This window comes from Biomphalaria glabrata, chromosome 4 (genome assembly GCF_947242115.1).
Source record: "Biomphalaria glabrata chromosome 4, xgBioGlab47.1, whole genome shotgun sequence".
NCBI lineage: Eukaryota > Metazoa > Mollusca > Gastropoda > Planorbidae > Biomphalaria > Biomphalaria glabrata.
In genome coordinates, this window is record NC_074714.1 from 50,811,197 (window position 1) to 50,834,360 (window position 23,164).

At 33.2% G+C, this 23,164-nt stretch overlaps 1 protein-coding gene across 3 annotated transcripts in view; it reads left to right on the forward strand.

Annotated features, from left to right (window-relative positions):
- Positions 1-23,164, forward strand: part of LOC106051253 (dynein axonemal heavy chain 12-like) — a 73,448-nt gene that overhangs the window by 36,883 nt on the left and 13,401 nt on the right. For all 3 annotated transcript variants that reach the window (XM_056027428.1, XM_056027427.1, XM_056027429.1), the window contains 25 exons: positions 278-403; positions 1,179-1,367; positions 2,634-2,785; positions 3,104-3,242; positions 3,327-3,493; positions 3,909-4,101; positions 4,235-4,440; positions 6,306-6,380; positions 7,249-7,336; positions 8,082-8,260; positions 8,788-8,980; positions 10,994-11,155; positions 12,009-12,209; positions 12,847-12,980; positions 13,757-13,919; positions 14,273-14,530; positions 14,947-15,078; positions 15,623-15,803; positions 16,377-16,597; positions 17,672-17,890; positions 18,401-18,546; positions 19,444-19,658; positions 20,518-20,710; positions 21,584-21,776; positions 22,727-22,899. In XM_056027428.1, coding sequence (XP_055883403.1) covers positions 278-403; positions 1,179-1,367; positions 2,634-2,785; positions 3,104-3,242; positions 3,327-3,493; positions 3,909-4,101; positions 4,235-4,440; positions 6,306-6,380; positions 7,249-7,336; positions 8,082-8,260; positions 8,788-8,980; positions 10,994-11,155; positions 12,009-12,209; positions 12,847-12,980; positions 13,757-13,919; positions 14,273-14,530; positions 14,947-15,078; positions 15,623-15,803; positions 16,377-16,597; positions 17,672-17,890; positions 18,401-18,546; positions 19,444-19,658; positions 20,518-20,710; positions 21,584-21,776; positions 22,727-22,899 — 4,298 coding nt within the window. The remainder of the gene's footprint in view (positions 1-277; positions 404-1,178; positions 1,368-2,633; positions 2,786-3,103; positions 3,243-3,326; positions 3,494-3,908; positions 4,102-4,234; positions 4,441-6,305; positions 6,381-7,248; positions 7,337-8,081; positions 8,261-8,787; positions 8,981-10,993; positions 11,156-12,008; positions 12,210-12,846; positions 12,981-13,756; positions 13,920-14,272; positions 14,531-14,946; positions 15,079-15,622; positions 15,804-16,376; positions 16,598-17,671; positions 17,891-18,400; positions 18,547-19,443; positions 19,659-20,517; positions 20,711-21,583; positions 21,777-22,726; positions 22,900-23,164) is intronic.

A 23,164-nucleotide genomic window follows, 5' to 3' on the forward strand; every position in this document is an offset into this window, starting at 1 on the left:
GCATGGCCCAGCTTATCACATTACCAGAGCTTGCATGGCCCAGCTCATCACATTACCAGATCTTGCATGGCCCAGCTTATCACATTACCAGAGCTTGCATGGCCCAGCTTATCACATTACCAGAGCTTGCATGGCCCAGCTTATCACATTACCAGAGCTTGTGTGGCAGTTATGCAATGATGTGGGCTTCACTTTCATGTTGTGTCTATGACTTTAGAACACCAACTAGATGACCCAGTATAAAAAGTAATCTTTGTTCTAATACTGTGCATTACAGGAGTATATTCAAGCCAGTCATTCTAATCAAGTGGTCTCTTTACTGAGTTTTATTGACATGCAAATGTTTGATGCTCTGATCGTGGAAAATGCCAGTGCCAACAAACATCTTAAGGCTTATTATAATGTGAGTCTCTTTCTTTTGTTATGTGTCTTTCTTCTAAGTGATATTGTTAATAGATATTTTTTTTTGGTTATTAAATTTAACGCAGAAGTAACTGTGAATTGGTCTCATTTATATGAGTTATTTAAAAAGACTTAGTTGTGAGACAAAGTAAAAATAACAGAAAGTGTAAAATAAATTTGAATAATAGATTTAGAGATTGTGTATATTTATAACATAAAGAAGCTTCAGCCATAAGTCTGAATCTTCTTCTGTATTTCACTATGTTAATTGGAGACTGAAGAGGAATGATATTTCCTCATTGATGCATGCCTTCAAGACTATGTATTTTTTCTTGAGCTAATGGTATCTCCATGATGTGGTGGAGATTTGGAGATTGATAAGAAAATGTAAAAAAAAAATTAAATAGTCGTTTCATAACTTAAGAATGATAATTCTCAGATTTTATTATAAGTTTTTTTTAGAGTCTGAGAAAAGAGTTTTTGCTTGCATAGCTGTTGAATATGATGTTACACACTCTAACTGATGTCTTATTCCCTAGTGTCATTAGAACATAGAATGGGTTGCCTGAATCAGCCAAAAAATCAATTACATAGCAGAGTTAGTCTCTTATTAACAAGCACAACTAGATCTCGATTAACACATGGATATGTGTAGGACACAATTGTCTTCTCTTTTAAAGGAGCATCTGTAATTTTTAAGATAAGAAAATAAAGGTCATTCAAAATGAATTAAACTTTGTTTTTTTATTAATATTTACGGATGAATGTTTCCTCAGGGTTCTGTGCTGTTTGCCATACCATGGACTATAGCAGGTTGTATTAACAATGATGGCAGGAAGAAATTTCATGAGTTTTACTACCAGCTTCTAGATGGTAAAAATACCCAGTTCCCTGTGCCTGATGATATCAAAAAGATTGAGGTCATGTTTCCTCAAGAAAATACTGTCTATGATTATTTCTATGATGTAAGGAAAGGCGTTTAATTTGAATTTTGAATTACTTTTGCTTACTTAGACTTAGATCCTCCCATGCCGTTCGGTGCATTGGGTGGCAAACTGTCTCCACAAAGATCTGTCACTGGCAATGCCTGAAGCCTCTTTCCACCTCGTGTCCTCCATGAAAGTGTGGCGTCAAATTATACTAGGACGTCCCTGTTTGCACTTTCCTTGTATTGGCCTCTCTCTACTCTTGGTATGCGTAGTTCATTCTGATGGAGGACATGTCCCGCAAACCTCATTTGATGCTTGCTCACAACCTCATTAAGTGGTCAACTCCCAGTTCAGACTAGGACTTCTTTGTTTGAGATCCGATCTCTGTAACTGACTCCTAAAATCCATCTTAGACATTTCTGTTGAGCCACATTTAGTTTTTTCTTAATTTTGGCAGATGACTTCCATGTCTTTCATGCTTACGTTGCAGTTGCTATTACTTATGCAGACATCTCATACAAAATTAAATTGTTTTGTTACAAAATGACAAAGATTTATACATTTAACTAGGCTTATGAAAAATAATTGATAAAATAAGACACCAAAACCCAAAATTTATTTAAAAACAATTTACCTTTCTATCTCAATGTAAAGTATATTAGATGATGTTATGTAGACACTTATGACCAGAGCTTTACATTTAGAAGTCTTTGAAAGTCTTATAAAAAGTAATGATAAGTTATTCTACTCCAGGATTTAAAAATTAGATCTTTTGTTGAGCCATAAAGCAACTGGTTTTGTGTAATGTGAAACACTGCACTCATCCTTAATCTTTAGAATTGAAGACAATGCCATTATTCTTATACATTCCACTAATTTGATATTTTTATGCAATGATAAGTCTAGATCATTAGTCTAGTTTTATTGTCTGTTTCATTTGAGAAAACATGTTGAATTTATATCTATTTCTTTTCAAATCTATATTTCTATTCATACAAGTTAGTTGAGGGCAGCTAAGTTGCTGGTGGGGAGTAATTAATTTGCCTTTTCCTTGTTTGCTCTCATCCATGTGTTGAAACTTTGTATTGTAAGGATCAACAGAGCTTACTATTGTGTAAGAGGTATTCTTGGACACATGATGTAAAATAGACAAAAATAGTATTGTCATTATGTCACTGTCCCATTGCTTCAACATAAGAAGAAACAAATAGCTGAATTTTTGTATTTTGGATATGATTTTTTGTTGAAATAGTTGATAGATGTGAAGGGAAGTTTTAGATATATGTTGTTTTTTTCTTATAGCAAAAAGGCAGAGGAAGCTGGTTACACTGGAATATGCTAATCAAAACTGTGGAGAGGGATAACACCAAACCAAACATACGAGAGATGTTGGTCCAGACAGTAGACACAGCCCGCTACACTTACCTCATGGATTTACATATTGCCTCAGGAAGGTCTGTACCATGGTCACTGGTGTCCCAATTCATATTAGGAAAATTAAAAGAGAATACATGCATTCATTAAAAGTTACTCCAAAGTCATTTTGTTTTACACAGACTGACTGATATTTTTTTTTACATTTTTGAGAAAATCTAATGAAATTTAGACTGGCATTGTTTATAAATCCTTTACAATCTTATTGTAGGCTTTTTACAAATCATATGTGAGTTTAAAATCATACAATCCAAAAATGTGGCCAAATTTTCTGTTATTATTATATTTTCTTGTACAATGATTATAATACAGTGAAAACTTCTCAAACTTAATTTCAGGCCTTTGTTGTTTGTGGGTCCAACTGGGACAGGGAAAAGTGCTTATGTCTCTAAAAAGATGATGCATGATTTGCCCCAGGACAAGTTTATTGCATCCATTCTGACATTTTCAGCTCAAACTTCTGCCAACCAAACTCAGGTATGAAAATAATCTAAACAAATTACATTTATAATGTTGAAACTAATGGAACATTGAACTGAGCTGTACTCATATGCTCTGCAGGATATAATTATGTCAAAACTTGACCGCCGACGTAAAGGAGTATTTGGACCTCGCCCAGGAAAGAAATGCATCATCTTTGTTGATGACATGAGCATGCCACAGAAGGAAGTGTATGGAGCCCAGCCTCCCATTGAACTATTAAGGCAGTTTATTGATCATGGGCATTGGTACTCTTATAATCACTGTTGTTTTAGTTAACAGTTTATTGATCATGGACATTGGTACTCTTATAGTTTACTTATTGTATTAGCTAATTGTCTTATCTTATACTTTTGTTTTAGACAGCAGTAGTATTTTTCTTATTAACATTGATGAACAATTAGGCTTATTCTGACTTCTTGTAAATATCTTAAGCCTTACATCAGATTTGTTATCATCAATTAATGAAGATCAAAATTTCTTTGTAAAAAATTAGTATACTTTGATCTTCCAAAAAGTGAATAATTAATTGCATATTTTTTAAGGTTATATAATACACTCTGCAACTATTTTAGAATTTAAAAATTGTATATATAAAAGTAATAAAATAATATATATCTCTTTACTTAATGATTGCTTGTGATATTGTCTAATTATTTCCAGGTATGATCTAAAAGACACTTCAAAATTGACTCTTATTGACATTCAGTTTCTGGCAGCCATGGGGCCTCCAGGTGGAGCCAGGAATGTTGTGTCGCAGAGGTTAACTCGACATTTCACTGTGGTGTCCATGAACGCCTTCAGTGATGATACAATGTCTAAAATATTTAACGCCATTGTCAACACCTATTTCAAGGTTAGAAAATGTTTGGTTCTTGTTCTCTATAAAACACAGATTGAATTACCATTACTCAATTATTTTTTAGCATCTAACTATGTTTTCTAATTGAAAAAAAAAATTGTTACAAATTTCTTTTTTTTGTGTCTAGTATGAAGAATTTGCAATGGACTTCATTGTGCTAGGATCTTCAATTGTTCAAAGTACTTTGGAGGTGTACAAAGAGGCGATGGCCAATCTCTTACCAACACCAAATAAGTCCCACTATGTCTTCAATTTAAGAGACTTTTCTCGGGTAATCTTGGGTGTGTGCCTGGTCAGGAAAGTTGCTGTGTTAGAGAAATCAGTATTAGCTCGGTAAGATACACATACATCACTGCTTTGCTAGGGTTAGGGGGCTAGAGTTAGAATCCCATTTCGAGCTGAGTTTTGTTTGCCAATTGCCTGTAAGCAGCATGGAAACATTCATCCATATACTTTTTTCACCCCATATGTCCATCAAAAGAGATTGGACCATGAGCATGTTAAAGCATGAAGAAAGATGTGTTATAAAAAAACAACAATTCAATTCAAAATAAATGTTTCTATTAAATAGCTGATTGCCAAATGATATTTTTATTTTCTTGATATATATAATAATGACTTCATATTATATTGTTTATTGCAGTGTACTGAAAAAGACAGTGAATATAACATCAAAACAAAATAATCCATCCTCAATTTTTTAAAATGATATTTTCACTGTTAACACTGTAATTGAAGTTTAAAGCATTTCAGTAAATTTTGTTCTGAAGTAGAAGTTTGAACGCAGCCTTTATCAATACGATTATGTTCATTCCACAAAACATCCTATTATCATTTTGTGTAATTGTCACAGTCAAAATAGTTGACTTATTGGACCTTATTGTACTGAGTTAATTTTGTGAATATAGAGCATGAAAATGTAAATAGTGAACAAGATGTAGGTTTGAGAATTTTAGTGGAACAGTCAGTACAAGTAATGTGTTGAGAGAAGTCAGTATAAGTAATGTGTTGAGAGAAGTCAGTACAAGTAATGAGTTGAGAGAAGTCAGTATAAGTAATGAGTTGAGAGAAGTCAGTACAAGTAATGAGTTGAGAGAAGTCAGTATAAGTAATGAGTTGAGAGAAGTCAGTACAAGTAATGAGTTGAGAGAAGTCAGTATAAGTAATGTGTTGAGAGAAGTCAGTACAAGTAATGTGTTGAGAGAAGTCAGTATAAGTAATGTGTTGAGAGAAGTCAGTACAAGTAATGTGTTGAGAGAAGTCAGTACAAGTAATGTGTTGAGAGAAGTCAGTATAACTAATGTGTTGAGAAAAGTCAGTATAAGTAATGTGTTGAGAGAAGTCAGTACAAGTAATGTGTTGAGAGAAGTCAGTACAAGTAATGTGTTGAGAGAAGTCAGTATAACTAATGTGTTGAGAGAAGTCAGTATAAGTAATGTGTTGAGAGAAGTCAGTAATAGTAATGTGTTGAGAGAAGTCAGTATAAGTAATGTGTTGAGAGAAGTCAGTATAAGTAATGTGTTGAGAGAAGTCAGTATAAGTAATGTGTTGAGAGAAGTCAGTAAAAGTAATGTGTTGAGAGAAGTCAGTATAAGTAATGAGTTGAGAGAAGTCAGTATAAGTAATGTGTTGAGAGAAGTCAGTATAAGTAATGTGTTGAGAGAAGTCAGTAAAAGTAATGTGTTGAGAGAAGTCAGTATAAGTAATGAGTTGAGAGAAGTCAGTATAAGTAATGTGTTGAGAGAAGTCAGTATAAGTAATGTGTTGAGAGAAGTCAGTACAAGTAATGAGTTGAGAGAAGTCAGTATAAGTAATGAGTTGAGAGAAGTCAGTACAAGTAATGTGTTGAGAGGTCAGTACAAGTAATGAGTTGAGAGAAGTCAGTACAAGTATGTAGCTGAGAGAAAACATTAAGTACAAGTATGTAGTCTAGAGAAGTACTTAAGTTGTAGTTGAAATTATTAGTTAAAATTTTTAATTTAAAGTTGTTAATTTTATGTGAACTTAGTGGGATGAGAAAGTATTTTAAGTGAAGCTATTATGTTCATCAAATAGAATCATGCATGATGCACATTGGATTGATATCATATAAATAAACATCATTTTATTATATTCTACAAACAACCTACAAAATGAATATAATGATAATCATTCAGTTATATCATTTAAAGTAATATTTTCTCTCTTCCTGTGTTTAGGTTATGGGTTCATGAAGTGTTTAGAGTTTTCTATGACAGACTCACAGATGATGCTGACCGGAAATGGCTTTACAAGTATGTTCAACATTTTTTTGGATTTTCAAACACACAAATCAATGATCAAAGATTACAGTATTGTTATTTAATTTTTTTTTTAACTTTTCATTTTCATAATCACTAGAACCTTTTTTTCATACTTATACATTTTTCTTATTTTTATTATAGTGACAGTCAAAACTTTAAATATATAATAACTAATTGCTGTTGTGTCTCTAAAATATAATGATGAGACTGCTGAATGAGATAAAAGAGAAAAAAAAAAGATAATTCCTGACCAAAATAATAGTTATAAGGTTGTATACATTAGTATAAAAGTAATGCTAAATTCCCCTTTCAGACTGATAGGGCAGAGGATGTAAAGCTAATATGGTTAATATGGGGTTATGTGGCCAGCACAACAACCAACTGCCTTTACTTTCCCCATCAAAAGTCAGGGACCCATTAGAGTTGAGTGGACTCAGGGGTGTTCGGGGTGGATTCAGGGGCTTCCTAAAAATCCTGAAATTCAAAATCTCACAGAGATTGGAACCACAAACTCCTGTGTTTGGAAGCCAAACACTTTATCACTCAGCAAGTATCAGTAGGTTCAAAAATTAATTTCTGTCAAAAATTGACTTTGAAAAAATGTTTTTGATTAAGTTATTTTGTAGATTTTAAAAAGCAGAGATTGGTCTGCTTAGTTACATGAGTTTGTTTAACAAATAAAGATGGAAAGAATTGTTGGCTAAGGACTGGAAGGACTAACTTTACTTATTTATGGATTATTGGTTGACATTGTGGAAGAATAAGGTCTTTGATTGCTCAGCAAGAATTTTATTAAACACCAATTAATCACAGAACCAAAAATAATAATTTTTTTAAATAATTTGTCCACTATCACCAGTCTTGTGTCCACCCAAATCAACACAACCTTCAAGATGAAAATGGATGTTATTTTTTCTCATCTATTGAACCCTGAAGATAGAGGAAAGGTACATGGACTTAGTTTGAATGATTTTATTGCATTCATTAGCTAAAAATAAAAAATGTAAGCAATTAATTTATACATTTCTATTGCGTTTGTAAAATACTCATTGGCCACCTCCATAGAAATGAGATGAAGCCTGGGCATTAGCTATGATGCTGCCCACGCAGCAGTTCCCACTTCTCCATGCAGCTGACATGTCCAAAAGAAGGTCTGATGCCCATTCAGTTTGTGATCAATCAGCTGTGTTGCAATTTCTGTCAGGGTGTAGCTCTGTGTGCTGCAAGCTGTTTAAAGGTTGCAGGCGTTTCCTATGTTTGGGCGTATGTATAAATAGAGATTCATTCTCACCTTCTATAGAAGGTAATTGGGAAATTGTACTTGAAATCGACTCATTTCTCATTTTTGTATCCCCTTCAATTTTATTTTGTTTCATTTTTCTCAAATTGATATTAGATTTTACTTTTTGACACTTTTAGATGCACTACATTATTTTGAGAAAGTCAGGAAGAGGTTTTTAAAAAATTGTATCATTAAATCAAGTTGCTTTTAGCCTTGTTCATTACAGATAAAATTACATTTTCACATACTTTTAATCTAACTAGAAATTTGATATAAAGAAAAGAAACAAATACTATTTAAATTATTCTTAAGCATCAACTTAGTTATTCTATGTAAAAACCCATCAAAAAATGATTTGAACATTTCCCTTTGGCGTTTTTCTTACCACCGAGATTTGTTCTTTTGTTCAGGTGAAAGAAAGCACACTTAACAATCTCATGTTTGGTGACTACATGGAACTTGATCTTCCCCCAGAACTACGGTTGTATAAAGAAGTCAGTTCTATTGAAGACTTCAATGATGTGGTCACACTCTGCCTGGATGACTACAATCAGACCAACAAAACACCAATGAACTTAGTCATTTTTAGGTAGAGATCATCATTGAATAGTAAAAATAGTATTTTTCTTTATAGTTTTGTTTTGTGGCTTTCATTATCAGAGATCTAATGAGCTTCATCATTTTAGATAAACACGTTTATTGAATGTTGAAAATATTATAATTTTTTTAAGAAAAGTTTTGTATAGTGGCTTTTGTTATCCGAGTTCCCATTTTTAAAGCATACAAGTTATCAGACAACAAAGTAATAAGACAGACACATTGACTTAGTGTTAACACAAACCAAGTTGAATTAGACCTTGCTTTAATATACTTACTTCAACTGTTCCTGAACTTTGTTTGAAGCAAAAATTTGGAATTCAAAGCCATTTTTTTATATGCAGAGATAGATATTCTCATTTTTACCTATAAAACTTTTTCTTTTTGTATGTTTCAAAGTTAAATGGAATAATTTTTCCTTCTGGGTTTCTAATCAGTACTGATTGTGACTTCGCACAAACTCTGAAACTCGCATTTCAAGTATTTTCTAGTAAATTGTGATTTTGTTTCTGATTTCAGATATGTCCTTGAACACTTATCTCGAATTTGCCGTATTCTTCGACAGCCAGGAGGAAATGGCCTCCTGGTAGGGGTCGGTGGCAGTGGGCGTCAGTCTCTGACTCGCCTATCTACCTACATGGCCCAGTATAAACTGTTTCAACCAGAGATCTCTAAAAACTATGGTCTGAATGAGTGGAGGGAGGATATCAAGGTATGCTTGTCATTACAGATTTGATGTTACTGTTGGTATCTTGTCTCTTACACAATTACTTTAACATTTTATTGGAACATATGTATTCTTTTAATTATTCAAGTTCAAAGTATTCTTATGTAAATATCTCTTATGGAAAAGAAAATAATGAAAATCAAGATCATTGTAACAATTAATGAAGTCTATATCTTCACCAAAAAAAAATAAAAGACGGTAATTGTTATAGAATTTTACATTTGTGAATAGAAAAAAACAAATTAAGCTAATCAACAACCTTTACTAACTAAGCTTACAAGAGATAGTGAATCATTTTTTTTAATTCCTGTTTGAATTAATTTATTTTTCATTGAACTTTGTTGTCAGTTAAATACTTTAAAATTGTTTAATATTTTCTGTTTTTTTTTTCTGCAACCTTCAGATCAAGTTTAAAGTAGGATATATATATAATGCTTGCTGATTTGACAAGGTTAGCCTTAAGTCATCAAAATCATGCTTATGCATCTCGCAACTGAGAGTCAAATTTACTTTACATAAGGCTATTAATCTAATACTTAGATTTTGATAGAATTGTGTAATGTTGCTGTGAATACTTATGAATGAGTTAGTCATTTTCATGTTTTTCCTCCAGAGAGCTAAAACAAATAAAAACTACTTTTATTATTCATGGTAAACCAGTTACACAGACTAAAAATTCAAAATATTTATGCGCAAAATAATAAATGAAAAGTTATCATTGAATCTCCATATTTCTGAAGTAATATAAAAATCAAACAAAGCATTAGGGTTTATTAAAAGAAATGGCATTATCATCATCTGTCATTTGACTTTTGCAGTAGCTGTTTGTGTGGGGGAGGTCGATATAAGCAGATTGTTCTAATTCAGTGAAACATATTGTTCTAATTCAGTGAAACATAATATAATTCTTGGGCCAATATATGCTAGGGGAGTGGTCAAATGGGGGGGGGGGGAGGCCAAATGGTATGTTGTGAGTATTTGATGCGCAGGATGCAATAATAAAAAAAAAGAGCTCCATAGAGCCTTTCAAATATTATTTTGATAACAAACTGACAAGGGTTAGTGAAAGTAAATGATTCCAGTTATTAAATTCACTGGCAAAAAAAGTTTATGTTTGGGAGGGGGCACATTTTAAAGTGGACCATTCAAATGAAGCACAACATATAGGCTACAATTTATAGGCCAAAAGGGCAATGCAGGCAGTTTTATTGAAAGTGCACACAAAAAAAAGGAGTGGGGGTTCTGGCCTAAATATTTTTTGAGCGTTGTGCTGTGCAGAATGTAATAAGAACAATGAACAAAAAGGAACCAAAAATATAAAGACTATTTATGAATGCAGAGAGTTGGGGGGGGGGGGGAGAGAAGTGATTGAAATTACGGGCTGGTCTGATTCAGTGTAATAGATACTAGAATTCTCTGGCCAAAATTATGTTGAGGGAGCATTAAAATTGGGGGGAGGGTAAGGCCAATGTGCAGGATGCAATTATAAAATTCATTGTCAAAAAGTATATGTTTGGGAAAGGGTGGGGTGAGCGTTGTATAGTGGATTGTTCCAATCCAATGTAACAGATACTAAAATTCATGTTTTTTTTAAAGGTAGGAGTTAGAAACATTATACTAGTAGGAGTATTGACTGTGTGTTTGAGTTGGCCTTTTAAAGCAGGCCTTTTCAATTAAACATAACATATACTAGAATTCTCTGGCCAAAGAGGTAATGGGTACAAAGCAACAAAGTAGCCGGCTGTAGTTAAAAGACATATATAAACCTACAGCTTAATTTATACTATTGCACACTTAGCTATGCACTGATAAAATTGAAATTATATTTGATAACATAGTTATTAAAATGTATAAAATGGTAGTGCTATAATGATATAGTTAATTATATTTGATAACACAGTAATAATCTATAGCATACAGTGCTATAATTGATAAAATTGATATTATATTTGATAGCAAAGTCATTCTAACATGAGAGCATATTGTTTGTGTTTCTAGTTTGTACTAAAGCAGGCTGGTGGCAAGGGAATCCCCACGACATTCCTTATCACAGACTCTCAGATAAAAAGTGAACGTTTCCTTGAAGATATTGATGCCCTGCTGAACTCTGGGGAGGTGCCCAACTTGTTTGCTTCTGATGAGAAGGCAGAAATAATGGAGGTAATCAAATGTTACATCTGAAAGAAGGAAATGATAGGCACTGTTTTAACTTGTGTCTTTGTTATTTGTATGTGACAAAACATTATGGTCTGATGAGATTAAACATGGTATTCCATATGCTAGCACAAATTCGTACAAGTGGTCCCCTTCTTCCCTAGTGCTATTAGAGAATGGAATGGGTATTGCCCAAATCAGCCATGAAAACCAATGACTTAACAGAGTTTAAGTCAATGATTAACATGCATGACTAGATTGACACATGAAATGCATAGTCAATGATTAACATGCATGACTAGATTGACACATGAAATGGGTTGGACATAATTGTCTTCTTTTTTGAAGTAATGTCTGTAAAGATATGAAGACAGACAGAAATGACCAGAAAACTTTCTTTGAACTAATTAATAAAGGACCTTATGTCTTATTATGTAAGAAAAATATAATTATATTTATACTTTTTTCATGAAAGATGCCTATCCAAAACACACACAATTCTTAAAGACAATCTGCACCCGTTAAACCACAGTTACATCAGATCTGGACAAAATGGTTGGCCTCCTCTCCAATAAAAAATATAGCGATTTAAAAATTCCTTTATTCGATTTTAGTCAGGGTCTTTCAAGGTCATTTGTTGTCCCCAAGCTGAAATCTTTAAGCACTAGCTGTGTGTGTGAAAGTTATTCATGTTTGAATTTATATTGTTATTGTTATAGGAGTATTGCTGAGGTGGACAATTGTCAAACTAAATTTCCATTTGTTTGAACCAATAAAATTATCTTATCTTAATTATACAGATTGGTAGGCTATTTCTTTAATGAAACTAAACATGAATATTTTTCATGTCTATCTCTAGACTGTAAGAGTCAATGCAGCCAAAGCAGCTGGTGATAAAAACGCAGAGCTCAGCCCACTGGCCTTGTTTGCTTACTTTGTTAATCAGAGTCGGGCCAAGCTCCACATTATGATTGCATTCAGTCCTATAGGAGATGCCTTTCGCAATCGCCTGCGTCAATTTCCATCCTTAATAAACTGCTGTACGATAGACTGGTTTCAGGTTAGTAGCTCTGAAAATTAAAGTCATATCAAATGAAATCTATAGAAAATTAAGGTTTAGCCACATTTAATGCAGCTGTTGACAAAGCTATTGACTTCCTGGGGTTGATTTAAGTTCTCAACCTTTCTTTTACTTTTTTTTTGGTTGGAGAGGGTGTGTGGAGGCCCTGATTGTGTCACTGTCTTTTTAACAGTCCCCCAGCTTTCAAAGAAAAAGAAAGTCTTCATTAAAAAAAACAACTGCTCTCTTCCTTATTTTTTGTATTGTAAGATCTTTGGTCTTATTATTGTGATCCAAAGTAATTGGCAATATTGAGCATTGATTTTTTCGTATTAATGTGTACAGGTACTTCAGTTTTCAATTTACTTAATTTGTGTCTAAAAACTAGATTTATTGCTTTGATCTACAATTTTTTTTCCAATACAAAAGTTTATACATTTTCTTAACAATCTGTTGAACAAAATAAATGTAAATGAACAAATTTAACTCTAAAGCCATAAGCCTCATCATGTCAATCTGTAAATTGAATTTCAGCATATTATAATAAGTTTCTCCTCATTATTTTTTTTTGTCTTTTGTACACATATAAAAAGGTTGCACTTTCTGTTGTTTTTTTTGTGGTCCATCATGTGACTAGGCATGGCCAGATGATGCCCTTGCCAGAGTGGCAAATAAATTTTTAGAAAATGCAGAGATTGATGCTGGCATGAAACACGATGTAGTGACTATTTGTAAGACTTTCCATCAAAATGTAATAGAATTCTCCAACAGGTAAGGTAGGAGTTGGTCTTTTTAGTTTGCCTACAATTTAAATAATAGCTTCCATTTTAGTTCTCATATCATATGCGGACGACCCCCCCACCCCTCCTTTTTTATCTTAGTGTCTTGTGACGCTTTCTAATGCCTATCTCCTCTCCTAGCACACTTCTATTGAGTATTGTTACCTTAACTGGCACTGCCTGTTCATGCAGCATTAATGCTGGACTGTCGTCTCAATGGTCCCGGGATCATACCTGCCAGCTGCCACCCCTTGGCCTAAGAAACAGATTATCTTCAACTCTGAAGAAACATCCAAAATATATAAAACATTGTACAAACAATTTCACCTAAAAATTTTACTCGTACAAGGGACCATTGAGATGAGATTGATCTCTCTAAGTACACAAGCATTTAAGGGTTTCATGTAGCTCTAGCAACCAAAAATGTAAAAAACCTTTATTTGTTTTAAAACCTTAGACAACAAATTATATGTATCACTTTTCCTTTTTTAAAAATTTTGACTTAGAAAACATTGCTATTCACATGCATGAAGAAGTTTTTAAAGAAGGGCTCATCATAAGAAAATCTGGAAAAAAAAATTAAGGCAAAATCGTAACCAAAGTTGGTCAGTGTAGGCTTTTATGAAAAGACAACATTTATTGGGTCTTAATGTTACTGCAGATTGAAAGATATACTCACTCCCCTACTACCTACTACTTATATGAGGGGAAAAAAGAATAATTAAGAATTTCAAATAATTTTATTTTGTCTACTGATTTGTGTTAAAGATTCAGAATTGAGCTTGGCAGAAAGAACTATGTCACACCAATCTCTTACCTGGAGCTGATCAACTCTTTTAAAAATTTACTGAAAACCAAACAAGATGAAACTATGAAGGCCAAGAAGAGATATATTGTTGGATTGCAGAAATTAGCCTTTGCTTCATCGCAAGTAGGTTTCTTTAGAAGCTTATGTATTCATCATTTCTGAAGGAAGGCTGGAAACATATTTTAACAACAAACAATGCTTAAATGTAAAAATATTCACTGGGTCAATGGGTTTAAATTTTAAGTTTGCATATTCAGATTTTTATTATTATTATTATGTAATTTTACAACAAAATTTTTTTTTTATAGTCTACCCATTTCTAGAGTGTACCTGTTAACAAAAGTGAAGTGTTCGTTAGGTCACAATGTTTAGTTAATATGGAAACATAGTTCTTGATTTTCCCAACTAGTCAAGATTTATTATTTAAATAATGGAAAGAGCTAATGATGTACTAAAGTTCTATTTGACTCACATAGGTAGCTACCATGCAAACCGAGTTGGAGAAACTCCAGCCAGAGCTGGTCCTGTCGGCATCAGAGACAGAGAAGATGATGGCTATAATAGAGAAGGAGTCCGTGGCTGTGGAGGAGACAAGTAAAAAAGTCAAGGTCGATGAAGCGGTGGCCAACGAGGCTGCAGCAGAAGCAAAAACTCTAAAGGATGAATGTGAGACTGAGCTGGCTGAAGCGTTGCCTGCATTGGAGGGAGCACTTGCTGCTTTGAACATCCTTGAAGTAATAATGTCTTTGTCAAACCTTATTGAGCCTTTCTTTTTCATCTCTTCCCTACAGAAAAGAGATTTAATCTGGAATTTTAAAATGACAAAGAAAAAAATAATAATCCGCCAAAGCAATATGTGACAAAGTGTGGAATTGTTAATCTTTTATTTGTAGTATTATAATGTATTTCCATCATGCATATAATGTCAACTTTCTTGTGTTGGTTCTATACTATTATATCATTCCTTCAAATGTTGTCAACTATTTTATCTTTGTTGTATATTCTTTAGATGTAAATGATTATTGAACAAGAATATAAAAGCATCTATTTTGTTAATAATTAGATGTATGGATACATAAAAAGAATTAGACATACTCAACTCACGTTATTTTGAATCAGTATCATTGATCAATACTTTTCTACATTTCAGCCTAAAGAAATTTCTATTATCAAGTCCATGAAAAGTCCACCATCAGGTGTCCGGTTGGTCATGGCAGCAGTCTGTGTAATGAAAGGAATTGCTCCACAGAAAATCAATGATCCAAATGACCCAAGCAAAAAGGTGCAAAAAGTCATTTCAATGTTTTTTAGTTTGATAACCAAAAGTTGTCAAGTTTAAAATTGTATATTTGGACAATCCTAAGATTACTGACTGTTGAAAGAAATGGGGTGGTTAAAAGGTTAAACGCTCAACTGCTGATGAGTCCAAGTGGCATGGCTTATTGATTTGTAATTTGAGTGACGTCCATAAGTTCGCAATCCAAATGGCTACCGGTCACAGATGGAAAGTAAAGGCAGTTGGTCAGTGTGTTGATACTGTAATACCCTCAGCCAGTGACCTTGAAACAAATTGTATTAATATCATCTGACATATATTACTACTTCACTTTCATTCACTTTACATTATTACTTTTTTTGTTTTGTACTAAGTAAGTTTGATAACTATTCCCACTTTTTAACAATATTGTAGCTTCAAATGTAAATATACTTCCTTTATTTTTCATTTTTAAAGGTTTAGAATTCACAAAAAATATATTTCCAACTAAGATAAGTGTCTAGCTAGTTGATTTTTTTTTTTCACAGAAATTCCAAACTTATTTTTTCAGATCAATGATTACTGGACTCCAAGCAAGAGGCTTCTAAATGACTTAAACTTTCTGAATGACTTAAAAAGTTTTGACAAAGACAATATTCCAGATTCTGTCATGACAATTATCAGAAAACAGTATCTCACCAATCCAGATTTTGATCCAAAAACTGTGGCTAAAGCTTCATCTGCTGCTGAAGGTGAGATTTTAAATATTTGTATTATACTTTAGCATCAACGCATGGCTGTCTGATCATGCAATATATGCTCTGAATGTTGTTCAGATGTCTTGATGGTCCCGGGTTTGAACTCTCATCCTGCAGGTAGTTTGGGCTAGAAGTAATTATGTTCAGATGTCTTGATGGTCCCGGGTTGGAACTCTGCCATCCCTTGTCATCCTGCAGGTGGTTTGGGCTAGAAGTAATTATGTTCAGATGTCTTGATGGTCCCGGGTTTGAACTCCGCCATCCCTTGTCATCCTGCAGGTGGTTTGGGCTAGGATGTAATTCTCTTCAAACTCTTAAGGAACATCCAAAACATGTAAAACATTTTACCAACATAAAGCTATTCCAAGAGGATTTATTGCAGACATATAACCAACAGAGTACTATTTCTTTTTGTTTAGTAAAAGTCTCACCCTGCAAAGTTTTTTCTTATAATTTTGGTTTAAAATTTAATTAATGGTTAGGCTTTAGGATGATTCAAGAAAAAAATACAAGGCAGACTTTTATTTTAAAGATTTATTTTTTATCTGCTAATGCACATTGACTAAGGTTTATGCAAGTGGATACTGGCCATGGAAATTTATGACAGAGTGGCCAAAGTTGTTGCCCCTAAAAAAATCAAGCTGAAAGCTGCAGAGGCAGACCTGTCAAATTTGATGGACACTTTAAACAAGAAACGGGCAGAGTTGGCAGCAGTGGAGAAGAAATTAGAGGATATGACAAATACTCTTCAGGCCATGAAAGATAAGAAAGAACAGCTGGAGTACAATGTAAGCTGAGATCTAAACTATTGAGTTGTCTCATTTTTTTAAAAATCTTATTTCATTATGTGTATGTATGTGTGTGTGTATCTAATTAGAATATTTATAAAAAAAAAAAAGGTAAGGTTCCCCTTTCAGACCTTGTGGTCTATAGGGCAGATGATGTAAAGGTCATCTGTTTCTGTGGCCTATGGTTAACAAGGGTGTCATGCATGTGGCCAGCACAATGACCAACCACCATTACGTTTCCCCAACTAATGTCAGATACCCATTAAAGCTGGGTGGACTCAGAGGCACCCAAAGATCACAAAATAAAAAATCCTAGTCTTCACCAGATTCGAAGCCGGGATCCCTGGTTCAAAAGCTAAGCGCTTAACCGCTCAGCCACCACGTCTCCTGGAATATTTATGGTGCATTTTTTTTTAATGGAATAGACTACAAATTATGAGTTCAAAAATACTTTTCATTGAACAATAAATATATATATATATATGAAATATAATTTAGGTTTGTACTCAAGCCATAGTGTTGGTAGGAGGCGCTGTGGCTGAGTGCTAAAGACATAAGTTGAGAATATTTTATTATATCATAACTAAAATTTTCTTTACAAATACAGTTAAATTCTTTGAATCAAAGCTAACATTTGGTATTCTGAAACTCTCCTAGTCCTGTAACCACCTAACTATCAAGAGTCATCTGTTTTTATCGCAACTAACTATGTATCTTCAGCAATTGAACTTTTATCTCCATTTCTTTGTATACAAAATATCTTTTTAAAAAAAAGCTTTTGAAGATGTAGTTTTCCCTTTTTTTTTTTTTTTACCACCATCAAATAAAGAAAAATCATGATAAGCTTTGATTTGTCTGAATCATTCACTCTTATCTTTTTATCTTATAAGTTACAGACATTTCTTCAAAAGAGATGATTATGTCCTAGTCACCTCCCTGTGTCAATCTAGCCATGCATGTTAATCAGTGACTTAATCTCTGCCAAGTTGTTTGTTTTTCTAATCTTGAATAAACAAATAGATTCCTGATAGATATGGGATTAACAGTTGCTTGTTGGGTTGACCTTTCTATTAGGTTGACCTGTGTGGCAAGAAACTCATCAGAGCTGAGAAACTGATTGGTGGACTGGGGGGTGAGAAGACACGGTGGACGGACGCAGCCAAAGAACTGCAGAAAATCTATGACAACCTGATAGGTGACATTTTGATTTCAGCCGGTGTCATAGCTTACCTGGGACCTTTTACTTCATCTTTTAGAGATGATATCACCACTGCCTGGGTGAAACTTTGCTTGGTGAGACTGAAATATTATTTTCAAAACTTTCTCTTTAACTAATAGCAAATGCTGATGAAATGTTTAAATAACGCTAGGATACTAACCATCTTATATATTATTTTAATAAAACAATTCTTCCTGATTTAATTTTTAAAGTTTTATTGGCATGTAATAAGCAATCTTATGACTATAACTCAACTAATTATTGTTTAGCTTTGTACAGTTGTTTCATCCTGATTGTTACCTTTTCTGTTGAGCTTTACACATTATTTTATGTACATATGAGCGTTTGTATTAACTTTTTAATATCCACTGATCATAAGGTAACATTGGGGATAAAACTGCTTATCATTATAACATACAATTTGATCTAAAGAATGAGAGAAATGGAGAGAGTCATATTTTTTTTTAAGCAAAACATAAGATCTCATTTATATATTAATTTAACAGCATATAATGTAATACTATTTTTCTCTACTCTGCATGTTTATCTTTAGACTATTCTCGAACATTTTGTCAATCCTTTAGGCCAAGAAAATACCAGCCTCCAGTGAGTTTTCACTCTACAAAACTCTCGGTGAACCCATTAAAATCCAGGCTTGGAATATTGCTGGCCTGCCCAGGGACTCTTTTTCTGTGGACAATGGTGTTATTGTAGCCAACTCGAGAAGATGGTACGTTTGTTATAGTTAGCATTGGTTGTTGCTATAAAATTTACATATATGAAAAATGAAATCACAAAAAGATGAAGAGATCTATGTGGCTAATGGGTTTTTAGAAGATCAAAAGCAAGTGAGTTTGCAGAAGTCAAATGAAGAGTTTGGCAAAATGGGAAAAGACTGAAAGAATTGGAATCTATGGCACAATGGCCCATGCTGCACTGAACAGCATCCATCAGAGACTCAAGTTCCCAGTACATTTATTTCAGCGTTACATCACTTTTTCTCTTCCAAACTTTTGCTGCTTGTTTGGTGCCCAGATTGTATGATGTAATGTAACCATTCACATATGTGCAGCTCAATATACACAGCAGCATCACAATAGAATCATAGTATCGACCTGTCTAATTAGAAGCCATAAATATTATTAAATGAATATCAGGTTCTTGGGCCTTATACAGCCAGTAGTACAGACTACAGATCATTGAGTTTGATGACCTGCGTTGCAATCTATTGCACATGGCACGGTTGAGCGTCATTAACTGAGCTTTATTGACCATTTAGCACATAATTCAAAGAATGTGATTTGAGGATGCATTATCGGTAAATGTGAAGAATACATAGGATTTGAAGACATTTAGTGTGTTATACAATACCACAAAAATCTGTGGATCATACAAGATATTAATAAAGGCTTTTAACAAAATGTGTCTATCCAATGAAACATTGTTTAAATGTAAATAAAATTTAGGCATAATAATTATTTTTAATTAGCCATATGGAAGTAATTTTTCTTCTTCAATACATAGTCATTATTTATTCATGACAATGAAAGACTATTTTAATTGTTACATAGCAATAAAAGCCTATAAATAGATTATTGTCACTTTTCATTTGTGTTTCTCTCTTCAGGCCACTGATGATTGATCCTGAGGGTCAGGCCAACAGGTGGATCAAAAACATGGAGAGAGAAAGGAACATTTCGGTCATCAAGTTGTCTGACCCAGACTATATGAGGATACTTGAGAACTGCATCACATTCGGCTACCCATTACTCCTAGAGAATGTGTATGAAGAACTGGAGGCCTCTCTGGAGCCAGTCTTGTTAAAACAAATCTTCAAGCAAAGTTAGTTAAACTGTCATTTAATTTAGTGAAAACTTTATTTTAAAATTCTGTGAATGACGCTGACATCATAAAACCTGATTATTGATAATACCAGATTTGTTGTACATTAAAAAACTTCTACAAAGAACTACAAATGAAATTTAAAAAAGAAGGGAATTGAAGAGTTTCACTGCCTAGCCCCCTATGCACTCGGTAATTGCTTAACGATTAAAATCCTCTAACACAAGTGCGAGTTGGCATTAGCCTGAAATTTAAAACCTTTCATAACTGGCTATTTATAATTATGTCAGATAGAGATACCATCTTAGTTTCTGATTGTTTCAGTTATAAAAGAAAAGTTATGTATCTTCAGTAAAGGCAGATTCCTCATTCCATATGCTAGGATAAATTTGTACAAAGGCTTTTAGAGCATGGAATGGGTTGCCTGAGTCAGCCAGGAAAACCAGTGACTTGGCAGAATTTATCATGCATGACTAGATTGACCTAGGAACACATGTAGGACGTAATCATCTTTTTTTTTAAAGTAATGTCTGTGTTATATATTTTATATTTATATTATATTAAAAAATTACTTTTGCTTCTTCCATTGTAATGGGAGCAAAAAAGGTATAATTTTTTTTAAGTTTATTTAGAAAATTGTGTAATTAATTGGTAAAATTTTGTTAATGTAGTCTTGATAATCTTTTAATATCTAGACATTATAAACACGCCATAAACTTGTGCAATGGAAACCTGCCACTAAATTAGCAAATGTTGCTTATAAATTTCTTACTAAATTTTAACATTCTGACACAGGTGGTGTTGTAAAATGTTTTAGCATTGACACAGGTGGCGTTGTTAAATATTTTAACTTTGACAGGTGGTGTTGAGATGATAATGATGGGAGACCAGGCCCTGGAGTACAACAAAGATTTCCGTTTCTACATCACCACCAAGTTGAGGAACCCACACTATCTGCCTGAGATCTCCACCAAAGTCTCCCTGCTCAATTTTATGATCACACCCAATGGTTTGGAAGATCAACTGCTGGGAATAGTGGTTGCCAAGGAAAGGTAAGAAATGTATCAGTAGCTACATCTGAGAGATCAGTCCTCCCGTAGAGCCTTGGCAAGAAACTCTGCTGTTAGGCGTAGTGCCTTTAAGCTCCCATACAGGTCAAGTGACTCTGCAAACTACCTCGCAGCTCTCGGAGCGTAGCTACATCAATATATTGAATAAATTCTGGGACTCAGTTTTCTTAGCACCAGATGACAAAGACATTATTGTTTACATTAAACCAAGTTGAAAACATAAGAGACAAATGTGCAAGAAATGGAATCAACAAAGAGTTAAACTTAAAACTGAAGAAAGTTTCAGGTCCTAATACTCATTATAATATGTTAATGCACAATGATTAGATACATTTCCTTAAAGATAATAAATATATATTATTATTATTACTACAAATAGATAATACTACAAAGGGATTTATTGATGCAAGTTCAGTTATATGAAGCTTAGTTTGATGGACATAAATTTAACTGACTGACTTTGTTTGTTAGAGATTTTGAGAAAGAAAATGTTTCTTTATGAAATATTTTTGGGAACGTTTTTACTCAAGACAGTGTGAAATTAGGAAAAGAAAACTTCAATTGTCAATGTTTTTGTCTGCATGTGGCAATAAAAGAGGCTTGGACTGCAAAGCCACATGAAATACTGCACTTTTCATAATCATAATTATATAAAATGAAACTTGTATAGAAGTTCATGTCATTTTTTTTAATGTGTAGATTGGCTTTTAATAGATGTCTATATTTATATAAAAACTCAGAACTTGTAATAAGCTTCATCATTTCATTGGCATGCATTTTTTTACCACTCCTTCAAATGTCATTTTGAAAACAAAAATTGATTTGGCTTTCATTTTGTATTTGTCAATTCTTCAGGCCAGAATTAGAAGAAGAAAGACAAACATTAATTGTAACTAGTGCTGCAAACAAAAGACAACTGAAAGAAATCGAAGACAAAATACTGTTCACCCTGTCGGCTTCGGAGGGAAATATTCTAGAAGATGAGTCAGCCATTCAAATCTTAGATTCATCAAAAATATTGGCCAATGAAATCTCAAAGAAACAAATAGTATGTAGACATTTCTTTTTTATTTCATTTGGTACAAATCTTAATGGATTTTTAATTTTAAATTAAGCTGTCCACTTTTCACATTACAATCTATAATGTGTCAGTCAGTTTTTTGTTAAAACTCTGAATTGTAACAAGCAATTTTTTTATGATTGTGATATATAAGTACTATTAGGCTTTATAATAGTTATTATCCAAATATATAGTTCTAAAAGGTAATTTATGTTTGATCCATTTTCTTGCTCCAGTGTTATGATGTGTAAATTGCATATTTTGAGAATTAAAAAGAATTAGATAATAAATATGTATATTAATGTTAAACAGAATGTCAACAAAAAACTTAAGAAGAGTCAGAAATATTTGGGAGACAATGAAACTAATTATGCCATAAAGACATTGCTACAGAAGTCCACAAAGCTGTGCTGTTCACTAAAATTAAGTTCAAGTTGCCTGTGTTAACCAGAAAAAAAACAATGACTTAGTAGAAAATAAGTCACTAACAATATATTGCCACCTTCAGTTGCGAAATGACTATGGATCATCTCATACTGTCATGATTTTTCTTCAGAGTTGACCCTCAGAGCCCTTCACAATGCAGCAGAGATTTTGATTCAAAGTTTTCTTTCTCCTTAGGCTAATGAGCCCCTCCTGCCAAAAGCTTAATAGTTTAGGTGCCAGTTGTGCCAGTTGTTTGCCTTTGTCCCTTCTGTCAATGATAAAAGTTCTCATGGACCCAATATCAGAGACTCACTGATAGAGACTTTTTGAGACTCATGCCATTGGAAGCATTTTATAGGTAGTGGCATGTTGATATCCACTACCACTTCTGGTCATAACATGTGGATGTGTTTTTATACATGTAATTCATATAATAAAATATATCATTTTAAATGCATGTTATTGATATAGAAACTTCTGTTTGATTCTGTGTGTGTGTGTACTCCTGAAAGATTGGAGAAGAGACTGAACAAAAGATAGAAGCATCACGAGCAGGGTATAAGCCCATAGCTGTCCATTCATCTGTCTTATTCTTCTCCATCACTGAACTGCCCAACATAGACCCCATGTACCAATATTCACTGACTTGGTTTGTGAATTTGTTTATCACATCCATTCAAGAAAGGTAAAAACTTTCCTTGACCTAAATACAAGTTTATGATTAATGATAATAGATACAAGAAATAGTTTTCTTTATATAATATTAGTTGTTCAAATTAGCAACCATTACATTTTATAAGTAACAGCTATAAAAATGTATGTAAATTTAGACCTATATAACTAAACTATATCATTACAAAGGGCATTTACTTTTAATAGTACAGGGTAAAATGATAATATCAGTATGTGATGAGAATAACTGAAATGGACATTATTTCCTATGTCATATT